At 42.3% G+C, this 26,529-nt stretch overlaps 1 protein-coding gene across 15 annotated transcripts in view; it reads left to right on the forward strand.

The window, feature by feature from the left end:
• The window catches only part of ASPH (aspartate beta-hydroxylase), a 156,222-nt gene that overhangs the window by 39,570 nt on the left and 90,123 nt on the right, over positions 1–26,529 (forward strand). For 8 of the 15 annotated variants that reach the window (XM_084865079.1, XM_084865087.1, XM_084865091.1 and 5 more), the window contains 7 exons: positions 15,679–15,771; positions 18,298–18,372; positions 21,992–22,117; positions 23,143–23,175; positions 24,421–24,477; positions 25,379–25,429; positions 25,913–25,945. In XM_084865079.1, coding sequence (XP_084721205.1) covers positions 15,679–15,771; positions 18,298–18,372; positions 21,992–22,117; positions 23,143–23,175; positions 24,421–24,477; positions 25,379–25,429; positions 25,913–25,945 — 468 coding nt within the window. Of the gene's footprint in view, positions 1–3,602; positions 3,645–5,934; positions 7,551–15,678; positions 15,772–18,297; positions 18,373–21,991; positions 22,118–23,142; positions 23,176–24,420; positions 24,478–25,378; positions 25,430–25,912; positions 25,946–26,529 lie in introns of those variants that run through there. The other 7 variants (XM_084865090.1, XM_084865092.1, XM_084865080.1 and 4 more) reach the window with 3 other exon arrangements.

The following is a 26,529-nucleotide window of genomic DNA, read 5'->3' on the forward strand; positions in this document are numbered from 1 at the left end:
GGTATGTGGCACTGAGACTATTGCCAAAATAGTCTTATTACCTTTAGGCAACTCCTTCATGTTCTAAGGGAAGAAATATTAGACCTTTTTCCCCCCAAATAGTCAACGGTAGTCACTTAGAAACCGTCAGAACAAACATACAGGACAAAAAGGAAGTAAACAACATGGTGATTTTTTTTTTGGGGGGGGGGAGGCATTCTTTTTGACTGTAGCCACATTCTAATGCTTCTTTGACTGCTCTCAATTGAAATATATTCTATCAATAAAAGAACTCTTACCCAAATATAATAGATTACAGACTTCCTTGTCAGTCTCTAATTGATTTAATGCTCTCCATACTACTTGGAAGTTATTCTTAAGGGGCTCATTGTATTATCATAAATTTTATTTTTGATGGGATTGTTCCTGTTTCCCCCCTGGAAAAATAGGTGCATTTGTGGATGGTTGACCCAGTAAAGAGACTCCACATCAGCCATAGTTATAAATAATAAAAGGTTAATTTTACTTAGAATTAGGAATGATATAAAAGCAAAGTCTTACGTACACACCTTGTGCTTTTCTCTGGGGCCACTACTCTACTTCCCCAAATTTGTAAATTCCCGCCCCCCACCCCGCTTCATGCTGTCATCAGTCCTGGGTCACCTCTGATCACTTCTCCCCCAGTGGGCTTCTCACTGTTGTTGGAAAAGAGTTGTTGTAGATTTACCCGAGTTAACCTCCGTGAGGCGCTCTATGCTGTGTCAGTTCTTCTCTTCAGTGGGTATTCAAAACCCTCCATGCTTGTCCCTCCTCCATCCTATTTGGAGATGATTTTACTTTCTGCTTTACCGAGGTGGTCAGCCCTGGCTTGGCTTCCATTATCTTCCTTTCCTTACACGGTATGGCGTGTACTCCTGTAATTGTTTGAATCATTATTTCCTCTCTCATGGGTCATTTTTTCACATGTGGCATCTCCTGGTTTCCAAAGTCAACCTTTCCCCATGTGTCCGCTCTCTCTGTGCTCATCGTTTCCCCCGCTTCCTCATTGACTCAGTTTCTTTTTGCTGTAGGTATGCTTTGTGTCCTCTAGCCTCTAGCCTTTGTGCATAGGAACACAGATGAAATTCTTCAAAATCTTATTCCTTTTGTTCTCCTCCTCCCCCTCTTCCCAGAGAATTTTGGGAAAATACTTGTATGATCAGTTTTCTTCTAAGGAGTTAAGAGCAGTCCTCATGAGAACTCTGGGTTGTGCTCACTTTTCCACCTTTGGTTTCTTCTCACTGCAATGTGACCACCTCTTGAACTGCTTGTAAAGCTAATCGGGAGACCCTTATGGGACATTTAGTCATTAACTTAATTCAGTAGTGTCCTCCTTCCAAACCTCTGTTTATGCCTTCCTTCCCAAAACCGCTCCTTTAATTTTTAGGACATTGCATTTTCTTGACCTTTCTCTCAATTCTTCAATGCATAAGGGCTTCTCTGTTAATCTCCTGTTTTCCAAGTGTTGTGCCTTCTTTCCTATCCATACTATTTCCTTCAGATACTGAATATGATAATTCTGGCTTAAATTATTAGCTCCGTATTTGTCATGTTAAAAGTATTGCAAGATTATTGACTATATTCTTTAAGTTTAGAAAAGGTAGCTTAAATTGATACTTTGGAATTTTACACAGTACATTGCACATTGTCAATTTGTACCATGATAAGGATTTATGCCCAAACTGGATAAGTTTTAAGTACTTACTAGTTTTCCTGTTTCATTAATCTGATAGTGTTGTGGTATTTTAGCTTACTAGTAAAAGACATTAGCTTTTTCACCTGTATAGTTCTTTTGACCAAAGTGGGAGTGGAGGGTGGGGAGTCTGATTTTCATGACTCTGCTTTGTAACAGGGAATGCATTTCAGAAACTACAAAAGTCCAGAGGGGACATTAGCGTCACTGAAAGTGCATCTTAGTGATACATGCTAATTTACTTTTCACATGGGATAATGCCCATATATTTAGAAGTTGGCATTATACGAATACCTTTGGTATTTTATTGTGAAATAAATTTCCATGAGGAGTGGTCCAGGAAAGCATTTAGTATCTCATGTAACATGCTGTTTTCAGTAGCGTTTAGGAAAGAATCAGTTTTTTTCTGGGAAAATAATTGTCATCACACACTGGCTATGGTTGTGTCTGTACATCAGGTAATTGGATGGATATGGAAAGGATTTATATCCAAACAGAAAAGTTAATTCCCACATGGGACTGTTAATTCACACTTCTTTTTAAAATGTAGGTAGTAGTAAGATAGAACTAATACTTCTTTCCCCTCAGGGCGATGATGTGGATAGTTAAAATAAATTGCCATTCTCACATGGACAACCTCATTTTGTTTGCTTTTAAATATTTTTATTGATTTCAGAGAGTAAGGAAGAGGGAGAGAGAGAGAGACATCAATGATGAGAGAGAATCATTGGCTGCCTCGTGCACAACCCCTATTAGGGATGGTTGCCCACAACCTGGGCAGTGCCCTTGACCGAAATTGAACCTGGATCCTTCAGTCCATAGGCCGTCACTCAATCCACTGAGCCAGACCTGCTAGGGCTGGACAACCTCCATTTGATGGAAACCGGAAATGGGGTGTGATTACTGTTCCAAGAAACATATAGAGTGACTGCTACAGTTTGCAACAGGAATAAGTGTAAAAGGGCTAAGGGGCTTTCTTGTGACCTCAGTTGTGGAGTGACAGACCGCACACGTTGCTGCCTCACAGGAGATGAACACTAATCACTGTACCTCCCACCCTGATGTGCCTGGGACAGCGATTTTCAACATGTGTGACACAAGAATTTTTAAAGCATGCAATACCTCACTATCTTTTAAACTTATTTTTTATATATTTTTATTGATTTCAGAGAGGAAGGGAGAGGGAGAGGGAGATAGAAATATCAGTGATGAGAGTCATTGATTGGCTGCCTCCTGCATGCCCCCTAGTGGAGAGCGAGCCCTCAACTTGGGCATGTGCCCTGACCTGGAATCAAACTGTGATTGCTTGGTTCAGAGGTTGGCTCAAACCGCTGAGCAACACTGGCCAGGCTCTGGTGTAATTTTTAAATAAAGTTTGAAACTATGAGGGTGGGGGAAAAAAGCAATGATTACTCAAATAGGAAAGAGACAGTTCTATGAAAATACATTCCTACCCTTTGGGGGGGTGGCAGTGTGATTGGCGGGGAAGTAAATTCCCCGGGTCCTTTCACCCTTGGTGCTTGTAATTGATCGTCTGCATCACTGGGCGAGGTCCACCGATTTCCACGTGCCCCCGAGAAGGAAGCACCAGTCCCCTCGGTAATGAGACATTTCTAAGGCCAACAGTTTTCCCACGTCTAAGACACGTTGTGAAGTTGATGACCTCATGGGCTAATTATAATGATTTTTTTTTTTCTCTTATAAGTAGCGAAAGTAAGGTTCCAAAATGACATACAAGTAAGGTTCATATGTTGAAGGAGTGTATTTTTTTTTAAATGGTGAATTTAACTTCTGTTTAACAGACACATGGATTTTAACTATTTTATAGGTACTTAATTTTTACTTAATTTGATTTGTTTATAACCTGTTTTCATCTTATAAATATCAACAGAAGGACCCGGTGGGGTAGCCAAGAGAAAAACTAAGGCTAAAGGTATTTTCTATTTTCTTAAATTAGCCTTGAGTGAATCAAGTGTAATGCATGGCATTTTCTAAATATGTTATGGAAATGCAGCTACTAATGCTAAACATTACTGCTTTTTGGTTTGGGATTCCCCTTTGGTCATAAGTAGTTTTATCAAGACCTCGTTAGAAATTTTTCTGCCTCTAGCCTAGGGGTGTCGAACTCAATCAGAGAAGGGGCCAAAATCTAAAATCCAGCCTAAATCGCGGGCCGAATGGTTTACTGAACAGTCATAAACTGACAATGTCATAAACTGACAGCGGAGTGCAGTGATGACAGCGCGGTGCGGGCCACATTGCAAGGCCTGGCGGGCTGGATTTGGCCCGCGGGCCTTGTGTTTGACACATGTGCTCTAGCCTATAATACTAAGTAATTTTCTTTTTAATATCATCAAACTTCGTAAGTCTTCAAATTAAGAACATATACAACACTATCATGATATTGTTTTACTATGTATAAATTTACATACACACTTTCTACCCTCCATTCTAAAACCTTACTTAGTCTGAATTTTTAAATTATTAAAAAAGATAAATTCACCAGTGATTGATTTTCTTTCTCCGAAAAGCTCTGATGCATTTGCATAGGGCACAATAAAAGCTACTGCGAGCAAACTTGTAGTTCTCAGTAAAATGAACTTAGATGTACAGTCTGGAGTGCTGTATTATGTTGATAGAGGATTTGCCACATTTACTCTTTGAGTTCTTTGAGCAGTGATTGTACCTGTGAACCATTCTGTGTAGGCTAGCAGCTTATTATTACGGCTTATTTTATGACTCTCTGGTACTTCTTGTTCACAGGTAAATATTTATGTCCTTCCCATGGGGGCAGAGCACGTTTTTCTTTATGAATTTGTAATATTCTTTTGTGTTGAAGTGTTTGGCACATTTGTGGTGTGTTTATTTTTTGGGGGGGAGGGTGAAACATTAACAGGTAAAGCTCGCACTATGTGAGTTGCAGGCTTTTGTGAATCGTATTTTAATTTTAAGGCTAGGGTATTTTAACGTTTTAACTTTGTATCTCATCTGAATAATTTCTGGAAGAAAACAGAATGTTCACCATTTCACTCATACGTGAATAATGTACAAAATAAATGGCCAAAAAAGCATAATTTTACTTCTTTCTCTGGAGAGGCCATGAAGCATTGAAGGCTGAACGTCCTAAAAACCTGGGCGGGATAAGGCCTGGCAGCATCGCTCTCGCAGTCGTTCCCTGTGCTGCTCTGGGAAAGTCACTGAAGGAGGATGAGGACTTGGATGGCTGGTTCTCTGTGATAGCAATTTTGCATTTTTCACAAGATTTTAATCAGAGTTTCAGGAAGAATTGAGTAACATTTTGTGCTGTGTGAGTTTTACCTAATTTTGGTGGGCAAAAACAGCTTCCACATTTTGTTGTATTAGAGAAATCTTTTGTGTTCTCTGTTTCTGCTTAAATGCTACAATATGCCGTAAACTCCTGCTTCTCTTACGATTTCCTAATGAGAGAGCAGGAGGCGAAATCCAGACCTTTGGCTAGCAGCCCTGTTCAACTTTACGTAAAGCAAATAGAAAGCACTGCCTCCCGCGAGATTTGGAGTTTCCATTGAACTGCTGTCTTCCCCAAGAGCATGGACAACATAGTATATATGCTGGCTTGAGTGGTTCGACATAAATTAACAGGAAATATATTTAAAGGAATACTGATTTCATACTATTTAATGTGAGTAGAAAAATTCTAATGATCATTTTGATACAATAGATAATGAATTTAAAATTTTATACTCATGGATATCGTATTTTTCTCAGTTAAAAAATTAAATCCACTTTAATGGTCTTCAATGATTAATCGCACAAATATTTTTTGAGCAAAATTTTTTTGTTAGCGCTAAAGCTTTTTATATTATATTTGTACAGATACAAGTTATAGAAAATCTGTTCTTCTATTGTCAGTGTTCCTTTAACTATAACGGGACAGTTGTGAGATGCGTGTTGTTAACACTGTCAAGTGCTGCCTTTCTGGATACACTCATTTGAATAATATTGCATGCTCACCTTGTTTTAAGACACATAGTTTCTAGTATTTCTTTTTTTGCCGAAACTTCGTAGATTTTTAGCATCTGTTTTTAACCAGCTTAAATCTACTTTTGAATGATCGTTTATGTGTCTGTGTGGGGGGAGATTTAAAGAAAGACAATACTTTTGCACTAAGCATCTGTTCTATGAATTAAGAGATTCTTTCCGTAAACGTTTTTCCCTTTGATTGGATAACTTGACTGTGAAAGAACTCACTAAAGAAGAGTCCAAGAAGGAGAAAGAGAAGCCGGAGCCGAGGAAGGAGAGTAAGACGGAAGAGAGAAAAAGGGGGAAGAAGGACAAAGAGGATGACCGGAAGGCTAAGAAAACTGCCGATTCCGATACATCCAGGAAAGAGTCTCCTAAGAGTAAGAAGGACAGAGAAAAGGAGAAAGTGGCACCAGATAAAGGTTCTAAAACCAAGGAAAATAAGAAAAAGTCAACCAATACAAAGGATGCTTCTAGTAAAATGACATCCAGAGACAAAGATGAAAAAAAGGAAGGAAGAAGTTCTAAACAGGCGCAGGCAGCAAAGGGAAATAACCAGAAAAGAAAGAACTAGAGCTCTGACATCACCGCCCCAGGGCCTGACCATGTGATTTGCTGCTAGAAGGAGTATATCAGTGAAGTGAAGTATCGCTCTGGTTGGGGCCCATGTGTGTGCTAGCCATTGAATGTCTCTACTGGTGCTCAGCAAGTCAATTCTTTGAAATTTCAGTAACCTGTCTAATGCTTCTAACTATAAAAGATGATGCTTTAAAAATATGTAATAAAAATGTGATGTAATAGTGTTCTATTTTTTATTAATTTATTGATTGTGTATACAGATAAATGTCTATTTGTAATATGAATTATAATGAACTTATTAATATATTGAGTACTTTCATTGGAGTTGAATAAGAATATTAAGATTTTTAAAAGTATTTATATGCAGAGTGATGTAACTTTCAGGGATGATAAATAGTCAGGTAGGTAAGAAGTTACTTACCGTCTTTCTCTATTTGCCCTTGGTTTTCCTCCTCCTCCTCCTCCTTCTCCTCCTTCTCCTCTTCCTCTTTTTCCTCCTCCTCCTCCTCTGCTTCCCTTTCACCTCAGGGATCTTTTCTCTCCCCAGGAACTTCCTCAAGCTCAGGTGACCTCCCTGCATTCTTCCCTCCCCAGGCTCTGATCCCCCACTTCCTTGTCTCATCAGGGCTACCCTTTCCTCAGGCTCTTCCCTGGTTAATTCAGCCTTCCCTTCTCCTCCCACCTCTCTCCTGTTAAGTCTATCTCCTTCACCCCCTTTCTTCATTTCTCCAAGCCTCCACACTCCTTAGCCCTCCTCCGCTACCTCTCTCTCTCCCACCAGTCCCCCATCTCCTGTCTGTGCCAGACACTGCCCTGGGATCTCCATACAGTTCATGAAGAAAAAGAATTTTATTTAGAAGAATCATTTTAGAACACTTTTATTTATATCTTTACAGACTCAGAATAGTTTTAGAAAGGCTTTAATTATTCAAATAGGATAGCCTTTCATTTTATATCACAGGTGGTTTTTTTCCCCAGTTATTTTGGTGGAATATTACATACATTTTTTTCATATTTGATTGTGTCATAATTGTTTACCATTTCTAAGGGGTTGTAAATTTGAGATCTAAGTAAAGGTTAGAATTCAGTTAAGAAAGTAGTTGAATACAATGAAATTTCGGTTTGAATGCATTTTTACAAATGGTTTGTCCTATTCTGTGCATGAGTTCTTAAATCTCTAATTGTGACTACTGTAAAATGTAGTTACTGTATTAAGAGCACCCTGATTTGTTGTAACAATTAAAGCTGCTGCCACAAAGATTTTATTTTAAAAAATAATTATTCATCTTATGAAGAGCTTAAAAACAGGTATTTTGACCTAATTAAAGATACTTCATGTTGGAAATGAATGAACAGATGTTTCTAAAAGTATTGTGTGCCTTTTTAAAAAAATGTTTATTTTAGAGTGAGAGGGATGGAGAGGGAGAGAGAAATTTCAATGATGAGAGAGAATCATCATCACACACCCTAATGGGGATTGAGCCCACAACCCAGACATTGAACCATGACCTCCTGGTTCATAGGTCTATGCTCAACCACTGAGCCACACCAGCCAGGCGGTAATCATCTTTTTGAAAAAAAATTTTTATAGGATTTTCAGTTTTACTTTGTAGGTGACTTGCATTATGTAGAGAGAGGGCTCAACATTTCACAATGACAGAGAGATGGTAAAGGATAGACATAAATCAATCCATATGGATGCTTGGGTTAATTCAGGGAACTAATTCTGTGATTAGTTCGTAGAAAATATCTTATGGTATTATGCTCACTTTGTAATTTTAGAGGTACCCATGACTACTCTTTAAACTTCCATTAAAAAAAGAACAATAGTAAACAAATATGGCTTTTAATTTTAAATGTTTTATGCTAACTGTGACGTCATAGTCCATGAAATGGGTCTGGTGAATTAAACTACGTGCCTACTGACTTTGGTTCCTTTCTCCCGTGTCCTCCACCATTCCTTTTTCTCTTACTGCCCATGGGTGACAATCCTCCAAATGAATTTCCAGGATGATTTCACTGTAACATGCATCTTGGTGATGTTGGTTTTCCTCATTTGTAAATTGAAGAAAACACCTTCCCCTCAAGGTGGTTGTGAGAACTGTCTAGTATTACATGGGGCCTGACTTGTTCTACCGAGAGAACTGAGAGGGCAAATAACAGTAATTATAAACGTTACGTATGTGTAAAGCTGTAAGAGTGCTTTTCGATTTAAAGGATACTGCTACAGCATGAAAATACAAGGTATGAAAAGACAAAAGTTGTGAAATAATTAACTGTGCTCTTAAATATATGGTGCAATCCAGAAATTTTGTAACCAGACTCATGATGAAAAACTTACTTACAAATTTGCTTTTCACTTGGGACATGGTATTCTAGAAGCAGTCTTATGGTCTTTAGAGGTTTTCTACACCAATCCCCAAAAACTCTAAATATCTAATAATTCAGTTCTGCAAGTCTCAGTGTTTCTGTAGAAAAAGGCATTCATCATTCTTCCTCAAGATACTAGGAACATCCGTAGTTTTACTTGTAAGTTTATTTATTATTCTTGTTTCTTTTCATTATATATGTGAATCCATTCAAATCAGCACATGTGGGCAAAAAAAACAATCCTTGACTGGATCACATAATTGTGACGCCCAGGAATAACTGTGGGTTATGCTGGATGTAGGTTCTCCAACATCCCTGGCCCCTCCCAGTGTTGGCTTTCTTCTCACAAGCAGCCTGGCCCAGAATGAGTCACGTGGGGTGAGCTCATGTTCAACTCACAGCCTGCAGATTGGGGGTGGGGGTGGGGGGTGGGAGTAACAAAGCTGTGTTTGGCAAGACCATGGTCATGCGAGTTCCCTCCCTTAGATCTGTGGGGTGAAGGGAAACCAGCTTCCTAACAGGAAATTAGTGGTCTTCTGCCTGAAGAAGGGGGACAGGTGCAGGTCCGGTTGAGCAGTGACTACCTGTACCCTAAATGCAGGTGGTTTATGGAGTCTGTTTTCTCCTCCTCTTCTCACTAAATGTTTGTTGCCAGTTTGCACACCATTTTCACATGGAAATCAATTTCTGCAAAAGCTTCGGTTTCGTAAGCCCTACAGAGCAGAAAGGCCTCTGTTTTCCTTTCCTTTGTTCTCACTTTAGAACCTCATTTGATTTCACTCTATGTATGTAGTTATCGTTTTATTACCTATACATTCTAGAGGTCTATCAGTTATTCCTTCCTTGCCTCAAACATTACTTGGCCTGTGTTCTAAAAGATGAGAAGAAGTCATATGCTTAAAGTGCCTGTGTGATTTTTTAATAATTACATAAAACACCCATTTTTCATGAATTGATTCATTCAATATTTTGACCATCTGCAGCTGACCAGGGCCTGTGCCTGGCACTGGGGATACAAATGGTCCAGGTGGCTGCGGCCCTGCAGTGCAGTGCAATGCTATGAAATAAGCAAGGGGGCGAGGGAGAAAACAATGAAACAAGCTACTGCCCACTGTTCCCCTCTGCCTAGAAGGTGCTCCTACCCTGTGTGGTGGGCCCCCTTCTCCCTGCCTTCCAGGATCCAGCTTTGTCATCACATCTGCTCCTGCACTTTCTCTGACCCTCTCCTAGGTGGTTGCATTGCGTGCCCACCACTGTGCTTCATTCCTGGCCTTTGCTTTGCTACCGGGCTATGATGTATGTTTAGTCTCGATCACAGTAACTGATAATAATAGGCATTCACTGCATGTTTGTTGAATGATGAACATATAAAATTATATGAAAAAAGATAAAGTATATATTGTTTTATAAAAAAGAAAAACCCAGAAGTTGCTTCAGTAATGCTTTAACCACCTTAGGAGTTGCCTGCAGCTATGTTCATACTGCTGTGTGTATGTGCCCAGGGAGGGTGGTACATTGGTTTCTTTAGAAGAAATAAAGGAAAACATAAATTAGTGGGGGGAAATGATATATTTGCTGGGTTTAAATTCTTAAAACCCTTGTAAGAAGGTACTATGTGGACACCAAAGCTGTGGCTCTGGTAATATGCCCAGGATGGGGTTCCAGTGGCATTTATTATTTTTTATTTTTTAAATATATTTTTATTGATTTTTCTTACAGAGAGAAAGGGAGAGAGATAGAGAACTAGAAACGTCGATGAGAGAGAACCGTCGACCAGCTGCCTTTTGCACACCCCCTACCAGGGACGTGCCCCCAACCAAGGTACATGCCCCTGACCGGAATCGAACCTGGGACCTTTCAGTCTGCAGACTAACACTCTACCATTGAGCCAAACCGGTTTCGGCTCCGGTGGCATTTAAAGGGCCAGAGCATCTACACTCCATCTGTGTCATAAGATGTTAAGCAGAATCCACTTCATTCCAATCTTCATGGAGTCCTCTCATTGGTTTTGAAACGAGGCTCTTGGAGGCTTTTTGGAATTTTTCATTTATTTTTTTGAGATTTACATCATCCTCTTTCTGAAATCTGTCCATCTTGAGTTGCATGAAGATGCTTTGAATCTGGGGACCTCACTGTGTATCATGGGGCAGCTCTTAGTTCCTGGCAGTTATCGGTAAGTTTTAGGACTGCTGTTGGATACCTACTAACATCTGTATTTGCTGACTATAAAATCAGGAACAACATCATGAATTCCCATGTTCCCATTAGTGTGCATGCCTTTCTAGTTTATTGATTTCTTGTAATATCTATCAAGTTTCATGTCCCTATGATTGTTGTTCTTGGGATGTATTGATTTAAACTACTTGCATCTGAAGCAGCCGTAGTCTTGAGCATTTCCCCTTCACAAATAACAGCCGCTGGAGTAACCTCTATAGGTAGCATCCAAATTTCCACCAGTGCGTACACCCTGCTCAGCAAACCAAGGATCGGTAAACTGAAATTTAAAAAATGTCTTAGCTTTTATGGGCGAAGTAGATGAAATCCTTTAAAACATAATACTAATTCTAATTCCCAGAGTTTATTGAGGAAGTGTTTTGTATATAATTGTTATGAAAAGCAAATCTTTCTATTTCACTCAAAGTAAGGGTCTCCCTGGTCCCTTGTCCAGGACTTATCTGATCTACCCCCCACCGCCTCCCACAGCTGCATAAGCCCCCTGGGTCTGCTGGCTCCCAGGACCCTCCCTGCTGAGGAATTTTGAACTTGTGCCCCAGCCTCACCTGTAGCACTTTTCCCCCAAGGGCAGTGAGGTGCCTGCCCACATCTTATCAGTGTGGCCCTTCCTCATCAACTTAGCACAGATAGCCCCGCCCCCTCTGCCTCAGGGCCAGCACCCCGTCTCACTCTTCCCCATCCCATGTACTCTCAATATTTTGTTTCTTATTTTTTAAAAACATTTTATTGACTTTTTACAGAGAGGAATGGAGAGGGAGAGAGAGTTAGAAACATTGATGAGAGAGAAACATTGATCAGTTGCCTACAGATGAACTACACTTAGCAGCTGGGGATGTGCCCACAACCAAGGTACATGCCCTTGACTCAAATCAAACCTGGGACCCCTGAGTCTGCAGGTCAGTGCTCTAGCCACTGAGCAAAACTGGTTAGGGTTGTGTTTCTTATTTTTGTAATTGTTTCCTCTCTAGGGGAGGTAGGGCTTTTGAGTGCTTGTTTTCTGTATGTTCATTGAATGGTAAACAGTGCCTTGCATTAGCAAGTGCTAAATACTTGTTGAATAAATGCAATATGCAAAATTTAGTAAATTTTAAACTTTCTTACAAAGGGGGGAGGGGTGAGAATACATTTTTCCTTTCCCATATGATCAATGGCATTGAGGATAACTTCCGTTTTTTACTTAAAACTGGAGGAAAAAATATGATTTTCTTAAATACAAACACGATTTTAAATTTTTTCTTAATTTATCAGATGTACCTAAAAAACTAAAAATAAGGTGTGTTGTACGGGAATTCATTTATTTTCTAAATCACACAGCCTTCATTCAGCTCTGCGTAGTTCAGCTCTTTGTTTGTGGTCAGCCAGTTCCTCTTGCTGGTGTAGCAGTGGGAGGGGGTTCTGGTTTTGGCTGTGAAGACTGAAAGGGGAGACTGCGAAGGAGACAGGAGAGCAGGGTGCCCTCTGCTTCTGGACACAGTCTTGTCTGAAAGAGGAGCGAGCCGCTGGGAGCCCAGCTCACAGCCTGAGGACGAAGCCAGTGCTGAGGGAGCAGCCTGCCAGGCACTTCTTAACCGAATAATAAAGCCCCTTCTTGTTCAAGCCTGTGTGAGTCCGTGTGTTGATATATGGGCCCCAGGAACATCCGAACTGATACATAAATTTCATCATAATGTTGACCATTTCCCTGCTCCGCCCTTACCTTGGGTACCTCATAATAAGTCCAGTTGGAAACCTCTTCTTTGATTCTGAATTGACCTTACCTGCATTTCTCTCTTCTTCTTTACTTTTTGCCTGAGATCGTATAGGACACATGGATTTACCCCTGTTCTCCGAAGAACACTTACTCATGGACTGAAGTGGATTTGGGTGGCAAGAAAAATATTTGGAAACATCGGGGCCAATTCTTCCCCATGGGTTGTCAAAAGCAAGAATTCGTCTGGAATGTGTTTTTGTCAAATTTCAGGAACCGTATAGGCTTAGGGAAGATGTGTTGATAAGACCCTCCCCTTCTTTGGTCTACAGTATTGTTTACTTTTGTGCCGATTTCACTTCTGCAAAATAGCCGTGACCAGGTAGCAGTAAATGGACAATGCCTCTGACACTTTGGACGGAAAACAAAACTGCTAAATGTTTGCTCCTGTTATATGCTTTTGCTTTCTTCTGTCACTTTCCTTCACCTTTTTACAATTGCAATTTTAAAGACAAATAACTACCATGTGAATTTAGAGAAAACCAACCTGAGGGGCATTTTATGCCTGAAAATTGCTGTCCTAGTACAGTGGTCGGCAAACTCAATAGTCAACAGAGCCAAATATCAACAGCACAACAATTGAGATTTCTTTTGAGAGACAAATTTTTTAAACTTCTAACGCCACTTCGCCACTTCTTCAAAATAGACTCACCCAGGCCGCGGTATTTTGTGGAAGAGCCACACTCAAGGGGCCAAAGAGCCGCATGTGGCTTGTCAGCCGCGATTTGCCGACCACTGTCCTGGTAGTTTCCAAACACTTGCAGTAAAGAAATTGTTTTTTTCAAATGAAGCCCTTCTCAAAATCTAGTAGGGGGGTGGGGGGATTTTAAGGCAGTTCACATCTTTGTTGTTTGGTGGGAAACTTATTGCCTACGGAAACCTATGGAGTACAGGTTGAAAACTTCCTGCCTTTGGGCTTCGTGAAGAATCACCTGTAACTTTTCATTCAAACTGAGATACTTTTGAGAGTGAAATAATGACACCAGGCCAACAGATAGCAATCAGCTGGGCCTGCCCCAGGTAAGCTAGGGTTTGTTGTGCTGCTTACTGGTGGGTGCTGAGCACTGAATGAATCTGTCTGGGAAACGGTTTGGAGGAAGTCTGTATGAACTGCTCCCACCTTCACAGCCCTAACCCACAGCAGCACAGCTCAGGAGCCTGGCACCACAGCGTGGGGAGTCACAGCCATTGGGTGTGTTCAGCCCTTCAGCAAGTGCTGATTGAGCACCCGCTGTGTGCTGGGTGTTTTCTGAGGTGCTGAGAGCAGCAATACGTGATGCTGAAGATCCTGAAGGTTCAGTATCCTCTTCAGTCAGCAGACCTTGGCAACAGATAGTTCCATACTTGCACCGTTGACATTTGAGAGATGCAAGAATGGATGGTTTAAGTGGAAAATGGCATGGGAGCTTTCAGCCCTGGATGTGGCCTTTAAAATGGGATGTATTGTAACAGGCCTTCATCTTGAACACCCCCCACTTTACCTCCTTCCTCACCCTCACCCCATGAAATGGAGCTACACTTAGCATCGGTGGCTATCTGTGTATATTCCCTCAGGGATCGATTTTGTAGTTGTACGTCACTCTGTGGTCAGGGATAGAATGCAGCTGGGTGTGTGGGTGTTTATTATACTAGTGGATGGTTTTTGTGTAAGAAGTGTTGAAATAACCATGGGAAACAAAATGAGGTGTGGTCCTGTGTTTCTGTCTCAGCTTCTTTAGGATTTGGGAGAAAACTGTGGGAGTATGTTTTGTGAATGAGAGAACAATGGAGAGATAAAAGGAAATGATCAGGAAAAAATGGAAAAAAAATAAAAAAGAGGAGTGAAAGACATTTAAATGAGCATTTTCTGGGCTACAATAGAATATGAACTTTAAGAATTTATGAAGGTGCTTAAGAGTAGAAAAATGCCTCTCAGTTCACCTGTTCACTTCAGGCTCTTGACAGACACAGCACACCCCTTAGTAGTCACGTTTGGTACATGGCTCTCAGATGGTACATGGCTCTCAGTCGGCAGTGAGGAGCCAGGGTTTGGTATGCAGCATCCATACTTGAACCTAGCTAGTTTAGCTTTCTAAATCACATGTGTCAAACACAAGGCCCGCGGGCCAAATCCAGCCCGCCAGGCCTTGCAATGTGGCCCGCACCGCGGCGCTGTCATCACTGCACTCCGCTGTCAGTTTATGACATTGTCAGTTTATGACTGTTCAGTAAACCATTCGGCCCGCGATTTAGGCTGGATTTTAGATTTTGGCCCCTTCTCTGATTGAGTTCGACACCCCTATTCTAAATAGTTGTATTTGATAGAGGGTATATTTTAATGTTCTACCTATAGTGCAGGACTAATTCAGTATAACACATTTTAGACTGGTATTGACTTTAAAAATCAGCATTGATGTTAATTTGCCCTGTTTTATTTTTCTTAAGACACAAAAAAAGAACTTTTTAATCTGTATCTTTTTGCTCTTATGGAATAATATAATTGATTTTGTTACCTTTAGAAGATTGTAAGTAGTCGTGTATGATTTCTTCTCACTTTTACCTACAGTTTTCATGAAGAATAAGCACTTATGTGTAAATCAAAACTAGTGTGCTCACGCATAACAGTAGGAAGTCCAAGTATATCTTCATGATCTTTTTGCTGAATTTCAGAGTTCAGGATTTAGAAACTGATTAGCCACTTACAGACACGAGCTTGAACTCCTACTGAATCGCTTTTGGCAAGTTCAGAAGCGACTTTACATTTTATAGGTCCGTGTACATTTAAACAATTTATTATTATTATCATTGTTATTATTATTATTTTAGTAAAGGGTCAACTTGGGTAGAGATGTGAAAGGCCCATGTGAAGTTAAAGAGCAAGATGCTTTTCTACTTCCCTTGTTTAGCCTGTCAATATTTTCGTGTAGAATAAAGTCTTGTAACCTTGGAATGACGTGCACTATTGGGGAAGTGTTTGAAAGTATTAGTCCTAGTTTGTCATGTCGAAAAAGAGAAAACAAAAACAAACAAGTTAACTTTGTGAATAAAAACGCAGGCCTTAAAGAGAGATCTGCCTCCACGCCAGCAGCGCCGCCAGAAGAGCCTGAACCGTACCCTCCGCCAGAGGAGCAGGTGCCCCTGGGATCAGGTAAGCCTGGCTGTACTCGGACCCCTCGCGCCTTCGCCGGCCAGGTACCCCCGTTTGCACTGTCCAGAGTCGTGTTTTGCCCATAACTTGTCTCACAGTATTTGCAAATGGTGAACTATTCTTTTCCTGAAGTTTTATAGTAAATTGGATTGTTTTTCCAGTAACAACGTACAAAGGATAATTCTAATTTCTGAGATCAAGAGTCAAGGCACAGAGAGATAGTCACTCACTGCCCGAGATCACCGTTACTGACATCAGGAATGAAATGCCGTGTTTCTCCATTCCAATTCCAGGACAGCTGTGCCTCATCACCTTGAAAGGAAAGTCAGACACAGCTTGTCCAATAGTTTGTCATCACTCTCATGTTATTTAACGGAGTGGGTCTACTGAGCTCCCAATGACAGTCTCCTTTCTGCATCCAAAGGCTTCCCACCTTCATGCGTCTTAGAAGCCAGTTTTACATATTCATAAATTCCTAGATCAATTCAAGTACAGTGTATCTTAGTCACCCACAGGGTGAAAGCTGAAATCTCTTTATAAGTTGGCAAATGACATTTGAATCCATTACTATTCTTCCTTATTTATGCTGAGATGATATTTATTACAAAGTAATTCCTGCACATTTTTTATTTACTCAGTTCTCAAACATTTGGTTTCATTTTGCCACCTAGTGGAAGTGTTAGGTATAACACCACATTTTTACCAGCAACTTAGGTCCTGATTTTATCACTTAGATGAATAAGATTTCCTTCCTTCCTTTTAAGATCAGTTTGCCGATTTGATTTTCAGATTTGTTCAAATCATAATCGTAGGAGAATTTACTTCCATTCCAGTAGAATTGCTGTAAGCATACCCTGGCAAAACTAATTTTTTTTTTTTTACATAATTAAATGTGTATTTGGATTTAGCATCCTAGATTTTACTTAGTGCTAAATAAATTATAATTACAAAGCAGGATCTACTCTGAAATGTACCATTTGCTTTCATTCTTATTTATTTTTTTTATATTGCTCTTTGCATAGTACTGATAACTGTCCTCCTAAATCTGAGTTTGTCACTACCTCATATCCTTTTCAACCTCTGGGCTGTATTTGGTTTAGGGTAAATGTTGCCTTCTCACCCTCCCTCTTGTCTGACTTAGCTTCTTTCTCTTCTCTGACTGCCACCTATTCCATAAACATAGGCGCACACCTCTCCTTAAAATGCAATACGGTAACCCCTCTCTCTGCTCCAGTCCAGCTCCCGGCTGTCCTCACCAGGCTTTTGGAAGAGGAATCTACAGTCCTTTTCCTTGTTTTCCAATCAGCCTTGAACTCACTCTCCATCTGCCTCTACCAACCCTCCCCAGGGAAAGGGAAGCTCATTTTCGGAACCCAGGGCAGATGAACTAGCTCGGGGCACTCCCACTCTCAGAGTGGCTACGGAGCCCGTGAGGGCGAGCAGGCCGAGGTCTCAGACTCCCATCTGTTCTGTAGAGCTTAGGTTTTCCTCGCTGCTGGCACAGGAGCCATGGAAAGGCTAAGCAGAGGATCAGCCTGCCACTGTCCACTTCTCCCTATGTTCTGTCCTCTGTGCAAGGCGGTGAAGCCGGGAAGCCCGTTAGGAAGCGATCATGGGCCCCATGAGGGATGTGGAGGGGAGGCGAGAGATGGGCAGGCTCCTCTAGGCACACGGGGCTCTGTTCAAAAGTGGTTTGTGAAACACAAGCATCTGTGAGAACAGAAGGCACGCTTTGTGCTTTAGAAATGGTGGTGCCGCGTGATTAGGAAAACAGACTGAGTAGCGTCCGCGTAATGACAGCTTCTGGTTGTTGGTGGTGCGATGTTGCAATAAACCTGATAATCCGATAAGCACCGCAGTGGTGTCGGAATGTCATTACTGTGTGGCTGGCTTTGTAATGGATAACTACTTGAATCTTGGAATCCGACTGGCAGAGGGGGTTCTCCAAAGCAGAGAGGATTGTCAGTTACAGTGTCAGGTCTTTTACTCACGATTCCTGGCAGCTTCTGCCAGTGGTCGGCCAACCCTGCTCAGCGCAGTCCTCATACCAGCCGGGGCCCTCTCTCTGCCGTCAGGGAAGGAAGACATGGGCATTACTGTAGATTGCACTGACAGTGTACGTTAACGCAGACTACCCTTATCTCACACAGTTTCACCGTTATTTCTCAGTGCCCTCCCCATTTTCTTTATTTCATCGTTAGTATGAATTTTGTTCATTAGAAACTGAAATGATTTTCCTCCAAGGGAGGTATTTTTTTTTTTAAAGGAAAGTCTGAACCCAAATTAGTTTTCTTGTACTAAAATCTTATGAAGACTTAAAAAAAAATTATATCTACTGTCAAAATAAAAATCAATTTGAAATATCTACCATATTTGCCAACATAGAAAAACAACAACTGGTAAACTGAGAAGAAAAGGATGCATAGCTGATTAGCCCAATATATTCATGCGAATGTATGTTTATACCTGGGTTCTACATTAATGTCTAGATCTTTTCCGCTTAGTTATGTTTTATAATTGTTTTAGGACCTCAGCCTGTGGAAGATGAAATACAAGAAGAAGTCCATTCCTCTCTCCATGAAACAGTGTACACAGAACATGGTATGGATTAAAATCTGTGGGTTTTTTCCTCATGCATTTCTGACATAGGTAAATGATTTAATGACTTGGCCATTATCTTAAAATTTAAATAGTAATGGTGTGTTTTTTAAAAAATGATTGAACGACAAATATTTTTGAAATAGCACTAAACTTGTTTTACTCCACCTTACTCAGAGGGAACTTGTTTCATACAGCCAGTAAAGAAGTGGTAGGAATACATAAACAAATCGAGACCAATGATAGGTACCTCAGGAACAGGGAGGAAGGAAATAGGACACAACCAACAAGCAGTAATGGGCTGTGGGCCTTACCGCCGACCCTCACGCCTCACTGCCTGCTTGGGAGATGCCAGAGCACGATGGGTCAACGGGCCGACTTTGAGTTATGTCGGTCATATTGTCAGAGAGGCAATTCACGAGATCTACTTCGAGAACCAAAAACATTTGCCCAGCACTTACATCTGAAAAAAAAAAATTCCTTATGTGAACTTCTGTACAGAGAATATGAGAGGATACTCGAGAAACCAAGGTTTCAGGGTTTTATGACTGTTTCTTGAAGCATCCCTCAATAAAAGCAGAGGGTACAATTTCAAAACTCAGCTCACAAAGGGATGTTGAAGGGGGCAGAACATATGGTACCCTGATACCTCCGATGGTTTGGTGTGAACTAACGTTCGTCCTAAAGGAAAAAAATTGCGTCTGAGAAACACAGTTGCCATGATGTAACTGGGCTTCAGCAGGCGTGCTAACAGCCTCTTTCAGGCTTAGGTGTTAGCGGGGAAAGGGCACAGCACCCCATCTGGCTCCCTCTGTGTTGATGGGGAGACGGGCCCTGGCTGAGTTGTAGGTCTAGCCATCGGCCGCTGGGGGTCCAGGAGCCCTCGGTCCTTCTGTGGCTGGGTCATCTCCGCCAGGAGCGCCACTCCGCCTGCACGCACGTCTGCCTGTGTAGCAAGCACAGGCTTTCCCTTCCTGCTTCTCTTTTTTTTTTAAAAACTCGAGCCCAAGGGAGATGCCGTCTTACTGAGACGAGTGAGTGTGTAGACAGGGGTAAGGGTGTGATGGGGAAAGAGGATGCATGCAGGGCTCACTCTGAGGGCAGCAGAGGCCCCCGAGGAAAGCAGGTGCTGATGTAGGAGCTGAGGGTGGTGTGGGCTGAGCCAGGCCCTCGGTGTCAGCAGGTGTCGGAAGCACAGGGTGGGCGGGAAGAAAGTCCAGCGGAAAAGAGCATGGGAAAGCCGTTGAGGGTGTGCAGGTGGAGAGCCATGAGGGAAAGGACATTGCTACTTGATTCCAAGTCACCGAGGCCATCGGGGGGGTCGCATGTCCTGCACTCTGTCCGCGATGCAAAGAAGGGGTTGGAGGGGCTTGGCCATAGGGACCTCAGAGGGGAGGTGGCACTGGTGGCCCAGCGCATCGGGATGGTCAGTCAAACTACATGTCGCCAGAGGCGGGGAGAGAGGAAGTGGAAGGGCGGGTGGGGGGTGGGGATTCAGACAGAAGAGGAGAAAGCAGGTCCAGCACCTGTGCTGCTTGCCACACGCCTTCCTCTTGCATCTGTCCTCCTCTTTATTCCGACTCCTTCCCCAGAAAACAGGCGATGGCTTTTCTCCTTGTGTCGCTTCCGGAGGTGTGTGTGCAGCCCTGCTCTCCTCCAGGCGCCTGGTTTGCCCCGCTGCGTGCCTGTCTCCGTTTGCATGTTTTATGAGTCTCTGAGATTTAAATTGTGCCTAAAACTGAATTTCTGGTTCCTCTCCGCCTCACAGCTCTTCTCCCGCGCCCCCTAATATTTTTTGCTCTTATTTCAGCCTTTTGTATTTTGGCTAATGGTCTGCTTTTCCACTTAGTTGCTTAAGCTGAAAACCTGGGGGTCTGCCCTGATTTCTGTCCCCTTCTATCCCCTCCCCTCCTCTCACATGTGCTCCCTAGCAGGTCCCATCGGCCTTGCCTGCTGTGTGTGTCTGCACTATGCCAGCCGTCTGTCACCTCTGGCCACGAACACAGCAGTGGCATCCGGTTGGGTCCTTGGTCCATTCTTGCTCCTCTGCACCCTGTGTTCGATGTGGCCTGGCCCCTACACCTCATGCGGATCCGGCCTCTCTCCTGTCAGTCACTTTCTCTAGGCCCAGCTGGCCTTCTCTCTTTCCTTAGTAATTCCAAACCTATTCCTGCCGTGGTCCTTGGCACTTGTTATATCTCCTGCTTGGAGGGGGTGGGGGGGTGTATGGGAATGAGGGGTTCAGTCTCCCCATCTTGGACTTTTCTCCATCGCTCTGTTCCATTATTGGGTCAAGTCCTGCAGCTGCCACTTGTTAGCTGTGTGGCTTTGGCAGACTCTCCAGTGTCCAATCCAGGGGTCCTCAAACTTTTTAAAGTGGGGGCCAGATCACGGTCCCTCAGAGAGCTAGAGGGCCGGACTATATGAACTACTAATTTCTACTGTAACACCTCGGCTGCGCTCAATGCCCAAAAAACCTGGCGGGCAGGATCAGACTCCTCTGCGGGCCGCATGTGGCCCGCGGGCCGTAGTTTGAAGACCCCTGGTCCAATCCTTCCAAATGGGATGATGGTGCCTACCTCCTGGAGGTCAGCCCCGAGGAAACGGATTTCTTCCCATCGGGCTGTGGCCGGCAGGGGAGACTCACGGGGAGGGTGCCGTGTTTGGTTCGTGTTCCCGCCGAGAACAGGGCCTTCAGGGAACAGTGAGGCGCAGAGAGATCAGTCCTGCTCCCGTGAAAACCATCAAGCTGCGCTGCATAACACGAGAGTAAGGACGAGGGGTATGGCAAGAAGAAAAGGTCCTAAAATTAGCGATAGGAATGAGAGTTGGTACTTGGTTTACCGAATAGCAAAAAGTCTGAAATGAGAAATGGTACAGCAGGCTCGGATGAGGAGTCAGGAAGCTAAATGGGCTACATGACTCAGTAACTCCTGAGAGCAGGGCTGTATCTCATTAAAAGTCAGGGACAAAGGCAGCCTTGCAGAAGAAATAGTAATATTGGGATTACTGTCAAGAGGATGGCGTTAAAAGTTGTAACAACAATAATAACAGTAACACCTGAGTACTTATGGGCCAGGCATTTTTCTGAGTGCTTTCATCCTCACAGCAATGCTGTATGTAGGTACTCTTGTTAAATTTCCTTTTTACGGGAGAGAAATTTTAGGCACAGACCAGTTATGTCACTTGCTCAGGGTAACTTGCTCAGTGAAAGGTCACGGTGACCTTTGTCTCTGATCTGATTGACAAGGCAAATATATAAATATTTATGAATGTGTTTATTCATTCATGAAATGCTTATTGAGCACTTCCTATAGCTGGGCAAGGTCCTAGGTGCTGGGTGTCCATAGTGAACGGATTCCATGAGATTCCTGACCTCGGTGGGTTCATGTTTTAGCAAGAGAAGACCATCCATCCCCCATCAGGTTGACCAGCAGTTGGCGAGAGTGAGAACAGACTTCAAAGTGGGTGCCCGCATGTGCGGGGGGGCCCCCAAGAGGGACAGGGAGTGCCCTGTAGCAAGGGCCAGTGTGTGCCCTTCCGAAGGGCCTTCGTGTCTCTCAGCCCCTGCTGTGGGCCCTGGTATACACCTGTGTCTCTTCCTTCATCGTCATTTCTCAAGGAGAACACCTACACCCAGAGGAGGGCGAACCAGCAAGAGAACAGCAACCAGAAGATGACGATTTCCTTGTAGGGAGAGATACAGATGACAGATTTGAGACGCTGGGAACTGGAACATTTCAGGAAGGTAGAACTTTTATTTTATTTTTAATTATAATTACTTTTTTAAGTTGAAGGTAAAAACTTCAATAAAAATGATTTGTTTCCCCATAGACATAGACCCCAGTGTGGTGATGGCCAGAGGGAAGGGGGTGGGGGCCTGGTGGAGGCCAGTCAAGGCAGGGAAAAAGGGGGACATCTGTAATAGTATCAACAATGGTACCTCCTCCTCCCTGCCTTCCTCCTCCAAGGTGGCTCAGGAGCATTAACAGTTGTTCAGAATTTGGGGGTCTTAGATGCTGCTTATGTAACAGAATGCAGTTAAGGCATTCAAATAACCTGAAACATGAGGCATTTGATATTTTTGAGGTTAGGAGTAATAGAGCTTGGGGGGTAGGGAGAAACACTTGTAAAAAATCCATAATTAGGTCATAAAATTTCTGCCCTAATCTTCAATTGGGGCATCAATTCTATTTGAACTTAACAGCTGCATATTAAAAGTCTTCAGAAATGGGAAATATTTACACTCCATAGAGCTGTTGAAGGAACAAGGGTCACACAAGGGGTGAGGATCCTGTGGGGGAGCCCTCTGCTATCAGGGGTTAAGTTATCAACACGGACCTCCCAGAAATACCAATGATGAGAGAGACTTATCGATACACTGCCCCTTCAACTGCCCACACTGGGGATTGAGCCCGCAATCCGGGCATGTGCCCTGATCAGGAATTGAACCATGATCTTCAGGTCGATGTTCAACCACTGAGCCACTCCAGCCAGTCTCATCCTCTCTCTTTAGGCCAGGTTATGGTGTTTGTCAACTTGTGGGGTTGTTGAGTGGATCAAAGACAAGAATGTGTGTCATTTTTAGGTGTAGTTCTAGTAGAAGATAGTGTTTGGTAGACATTTCATGGATATGTTTATGTTTTATTTTAATAGTTATTTACCTTCAAAATAAAATCAATAAGAATAGATTCAGAATGTACACATACAGTATATATACATGCCACTTCATGAAAGTAGTAATATTGATATAATGTTATTTTTTTTTTCTAGAAACTGAAGATAGTTACCATGTAGAAGAGACAGGTGAGATTTTAATTTAATATTGTTCTTTTTTAATTAGAATGAGTCTTTTCCTATTTAAAAAAAAAGAAAAACATTGAGAGAGAAAAGACATTGTCTATGATTATCCTATATAGTAAAGAGCTAATATGCTAATTAGATCAGACAGTGGACTGACCTTCCAGAACAACCTTCCAGAATGACTTTCCGGAACCTTCCGGAATGACGTGGGGGGGTAGAGCCTCAAGGCAGCCAGGGCTGCAAGGGCCTACTCTTGCACAAATTTCATGCATCTGGCCTCTAGCTTATTAATAGAGGCCTGGTGCATGGATTCGTGCATTGGTGGGGTCCCTCGCCCTAACTTGCACCCTCTTGCAATCTGGGACCCCTCGAGGGAAGTCAGAGAGCCAGTTTTGGCCTGATCCCCACAGGCCAGGCCAAGGGTCCCCACCAGTGCACAAACCTGTGCATTGGGCTCTAATATGCATATAAGATACTTGGTTAATCTCTTCCCGTTCCCCCCTCTTCCCTCTTTCCTCTGAGATTCATCAGTCTGTTTCATGCTTCCATGCCTGTGGTTTCTGCTCCTGAGTTGAGCATCTGCCCCCTGGTGGTCAGTGAGCATCATAGCCACTTGGCAGTTGGCCGGTCACTTAGGCTTTTATATATATAGATTACATCTAATATAACAAGTACCTTATAATATATACTTAATGATTGATATTTTATGTATCATAATTATGTATACATGCATATGTATCTGTATTTTTATAAATTAATAGTTTTTGTATTTTTTTGAAGTCTACTTCCTGAGGATAAGTTCCCACTAGTGGGATTATTAAGTCAAAAGATACAGCAGAATTGCATGTTTTGAGGTCTTAAATGATAGTCAGTGAACGGTCAGAATAGTATATTGTTGTACGCCGTGCCCCCAGAAGGAGTGGCCACTGAAGATGGGCATCGCGTCTTCTAGTAACAAGCCTGTGGTGTTGGCCAGCTCCTCCCGGTGTTGGAGTGGACCTTCTTCCTGTGCTGGGGGACCATGTGATAGTGTTGACTAGCATTTAGGGCCCTGTCACGTCAACGCTATGTATCTGTGGTCACTAAAATCATATTGCGGTTAGAGCAAACTCTGGTGTTGAGTCCCAGTGATGGGCTGGGAAATGTGTGTCCTTGCTCAGGCGCAGGCAGGATTGCTGGGTTGATGTGAGGAGGGCTCCCAGCACTGCAGACACGTTAGTAATTTCCTAACTGTTTTCTCATTTGTAGCTTCGCAGACCTCTGACCAGGATGCGGAAGAGATGATGTATGAACAGGAAGCCCCAGGTTTGTAAGATGAGTTTCTGTTGGACACAGCGGCCAAGGCCCTATTAACGTTGGGTTAATGACTCATTCTGACCCACAGAGAACTCTTCATAACACTCCGGGGTCACTTTTGGTTGCTCAGATAGTTATAGAAATTTGTGAAATTTGTGATATTATATGGAGAAATGAGGAAAAAAGGAGCTGTGTTTTTCAAACCATCACTGGGATGTTGTTCTTATAGATCAGACCAGAGAGCATTTGGAAATTAATGAGGCAGAAGGATGGAATAGTCAACTGGGTGCGAATCCTAGCACTGCTACTTCCTATTTTTTGACTTAGCAAATGATGGAACTTTATATATCTGAAATATTATTAGCGTTCCAGTGCACGAAATTCCTGCACAGGTGGGGTCCCTATGCCTGGCAGGTGATGAGGGCCGATCAGGTTCCCTGCCTCCCTGCCTCTCCCTTACCTCACCACCTGCCTGCGTGCCGCCACCGTGCAGTTCCCCACCTTCCCACCTCCCTGCCTCCCCCTCTCTTCCTTCCCTTGTCTCCTGTGTCCGCCACCACCCACCCTCAGTTCCCCATCCCAGCCTGATAAGAGGATCTGGACCTGCTGTCTGGGGGAAGAGACTGGGAGTTTGGCCACAGTCCCCATTGGCAATCAGGGCCTTCAGGCTGGGGGCAGCTCCTGCATTGAGCGTCTGCCCCCTGGTGGTCAGTGCACGTCATAATGACCAGTCATTCCGGTCATTCCATCGTAATGGTTGCTTAGGCTTTTATATATCTGGATAATGATAATTTCTTTCTTACACAGCTGTAAAGATTACAATTTAACTTTCAAGTAATTTTAGAATGATGTCTAGTAATGTGTTTGGTTTTTTAATGTTTATCAAAGGTGTATATTTTTTTCTTTTTAGATTCCACTGACCCAGCAATAGATGACTATGAAAGAACGTACCATGATGCAGGTATTAAATGAACATTGTTGTTAGATTTTTAAATATTATTAAGGCTTGACAGCTGTAATGTTATGTTAACATGGTGATTTTTCTGTTAAAGGAGACTGAGAAATAATAGTAACACCTAATATAAGACTTTCTACTTTGTAACAAAATATTATCATTTAAAAATATAAAGCTTTCATATTTCACCTCATCTACCACTGGCTCCACCGGAAACAGGATATTAATTCCTTACTATACTTTAACATATCTTGCTGTATGCCAGTTTGAGGAATTTGTATGAAAATAATTTACCTGCCCTTTCTCAAGTTGTTTCTGGACTGAGGCATTTTCCATGGACTGTACAGACATTAATTTTTAAATAAATAGAATTCTGTATTTGAGATTAAGTTTTTTTTTTGTTTGTTTGTTTTTGTTTTGTTTTTTTAGCTGAGCAGTTACACAGAATGACTCAGTACTTATTTTGATTTTATTTTATTTTTTCTGCAGATGAAGTAACGTACCAAGACTATGACCAACAAGGTGTGAAATGCTTCTTAAACTTAAGCCATCTGCTTGTTTTAAAATCTACTCATAGTTTGACAATATAGTATACAGAACAATTTTTTTTAAGTTATAAAACCATAACTTGAAACATTCAAGTGAATGGTAGTTTTCAAAGACTTGACTTGGGGAGATTGTTTACCTATTTCATGATTTGCCTGCCATTGCCTAAATAATTTCTTCAATTATTTGCAAGTTGCCTTAGGAAGCAGTTAAGAATTATTGAGGAAATCATATTTCATTATTTCATAGTCATCGCTGCCTTTTGACTAAAATATGTCTTGTGCTTGGAAAGCCACCCTGTTTAACTACTGTAGCTGCTTCCACAGATTAATGCCACGCTTCAGTACAGGTGCAGGGAGAAGGGGCAGAAGAATCCCCTTCCGGGCGTACAGGCAGCATGAAGAAAGTAGTTCTGGCAAATCGGTGGCATCAGTAGTGTCAGATTCAGGTTTTGGTGATTGTAGCTCCTTTTGTTGCCTGAGCAGTTCTCGTGCTGTTTTATAAAATTCACTGAAATACATTATTTTTGCTGTTTCCCAGATGAGAAAAATGTGTTTCAG

Source organism: Pipistrellus hanaki (assembly GCF_964339955.1).
Source record: "Pipistrellus hanaki genome assembly, chromosome: 17".
NCBI lineage: Eukaryota > Metazoa > Chordata > Mammalia > Chiroptera > Vespertilionidae > Pipistrellus > Pipistrellus hanaki.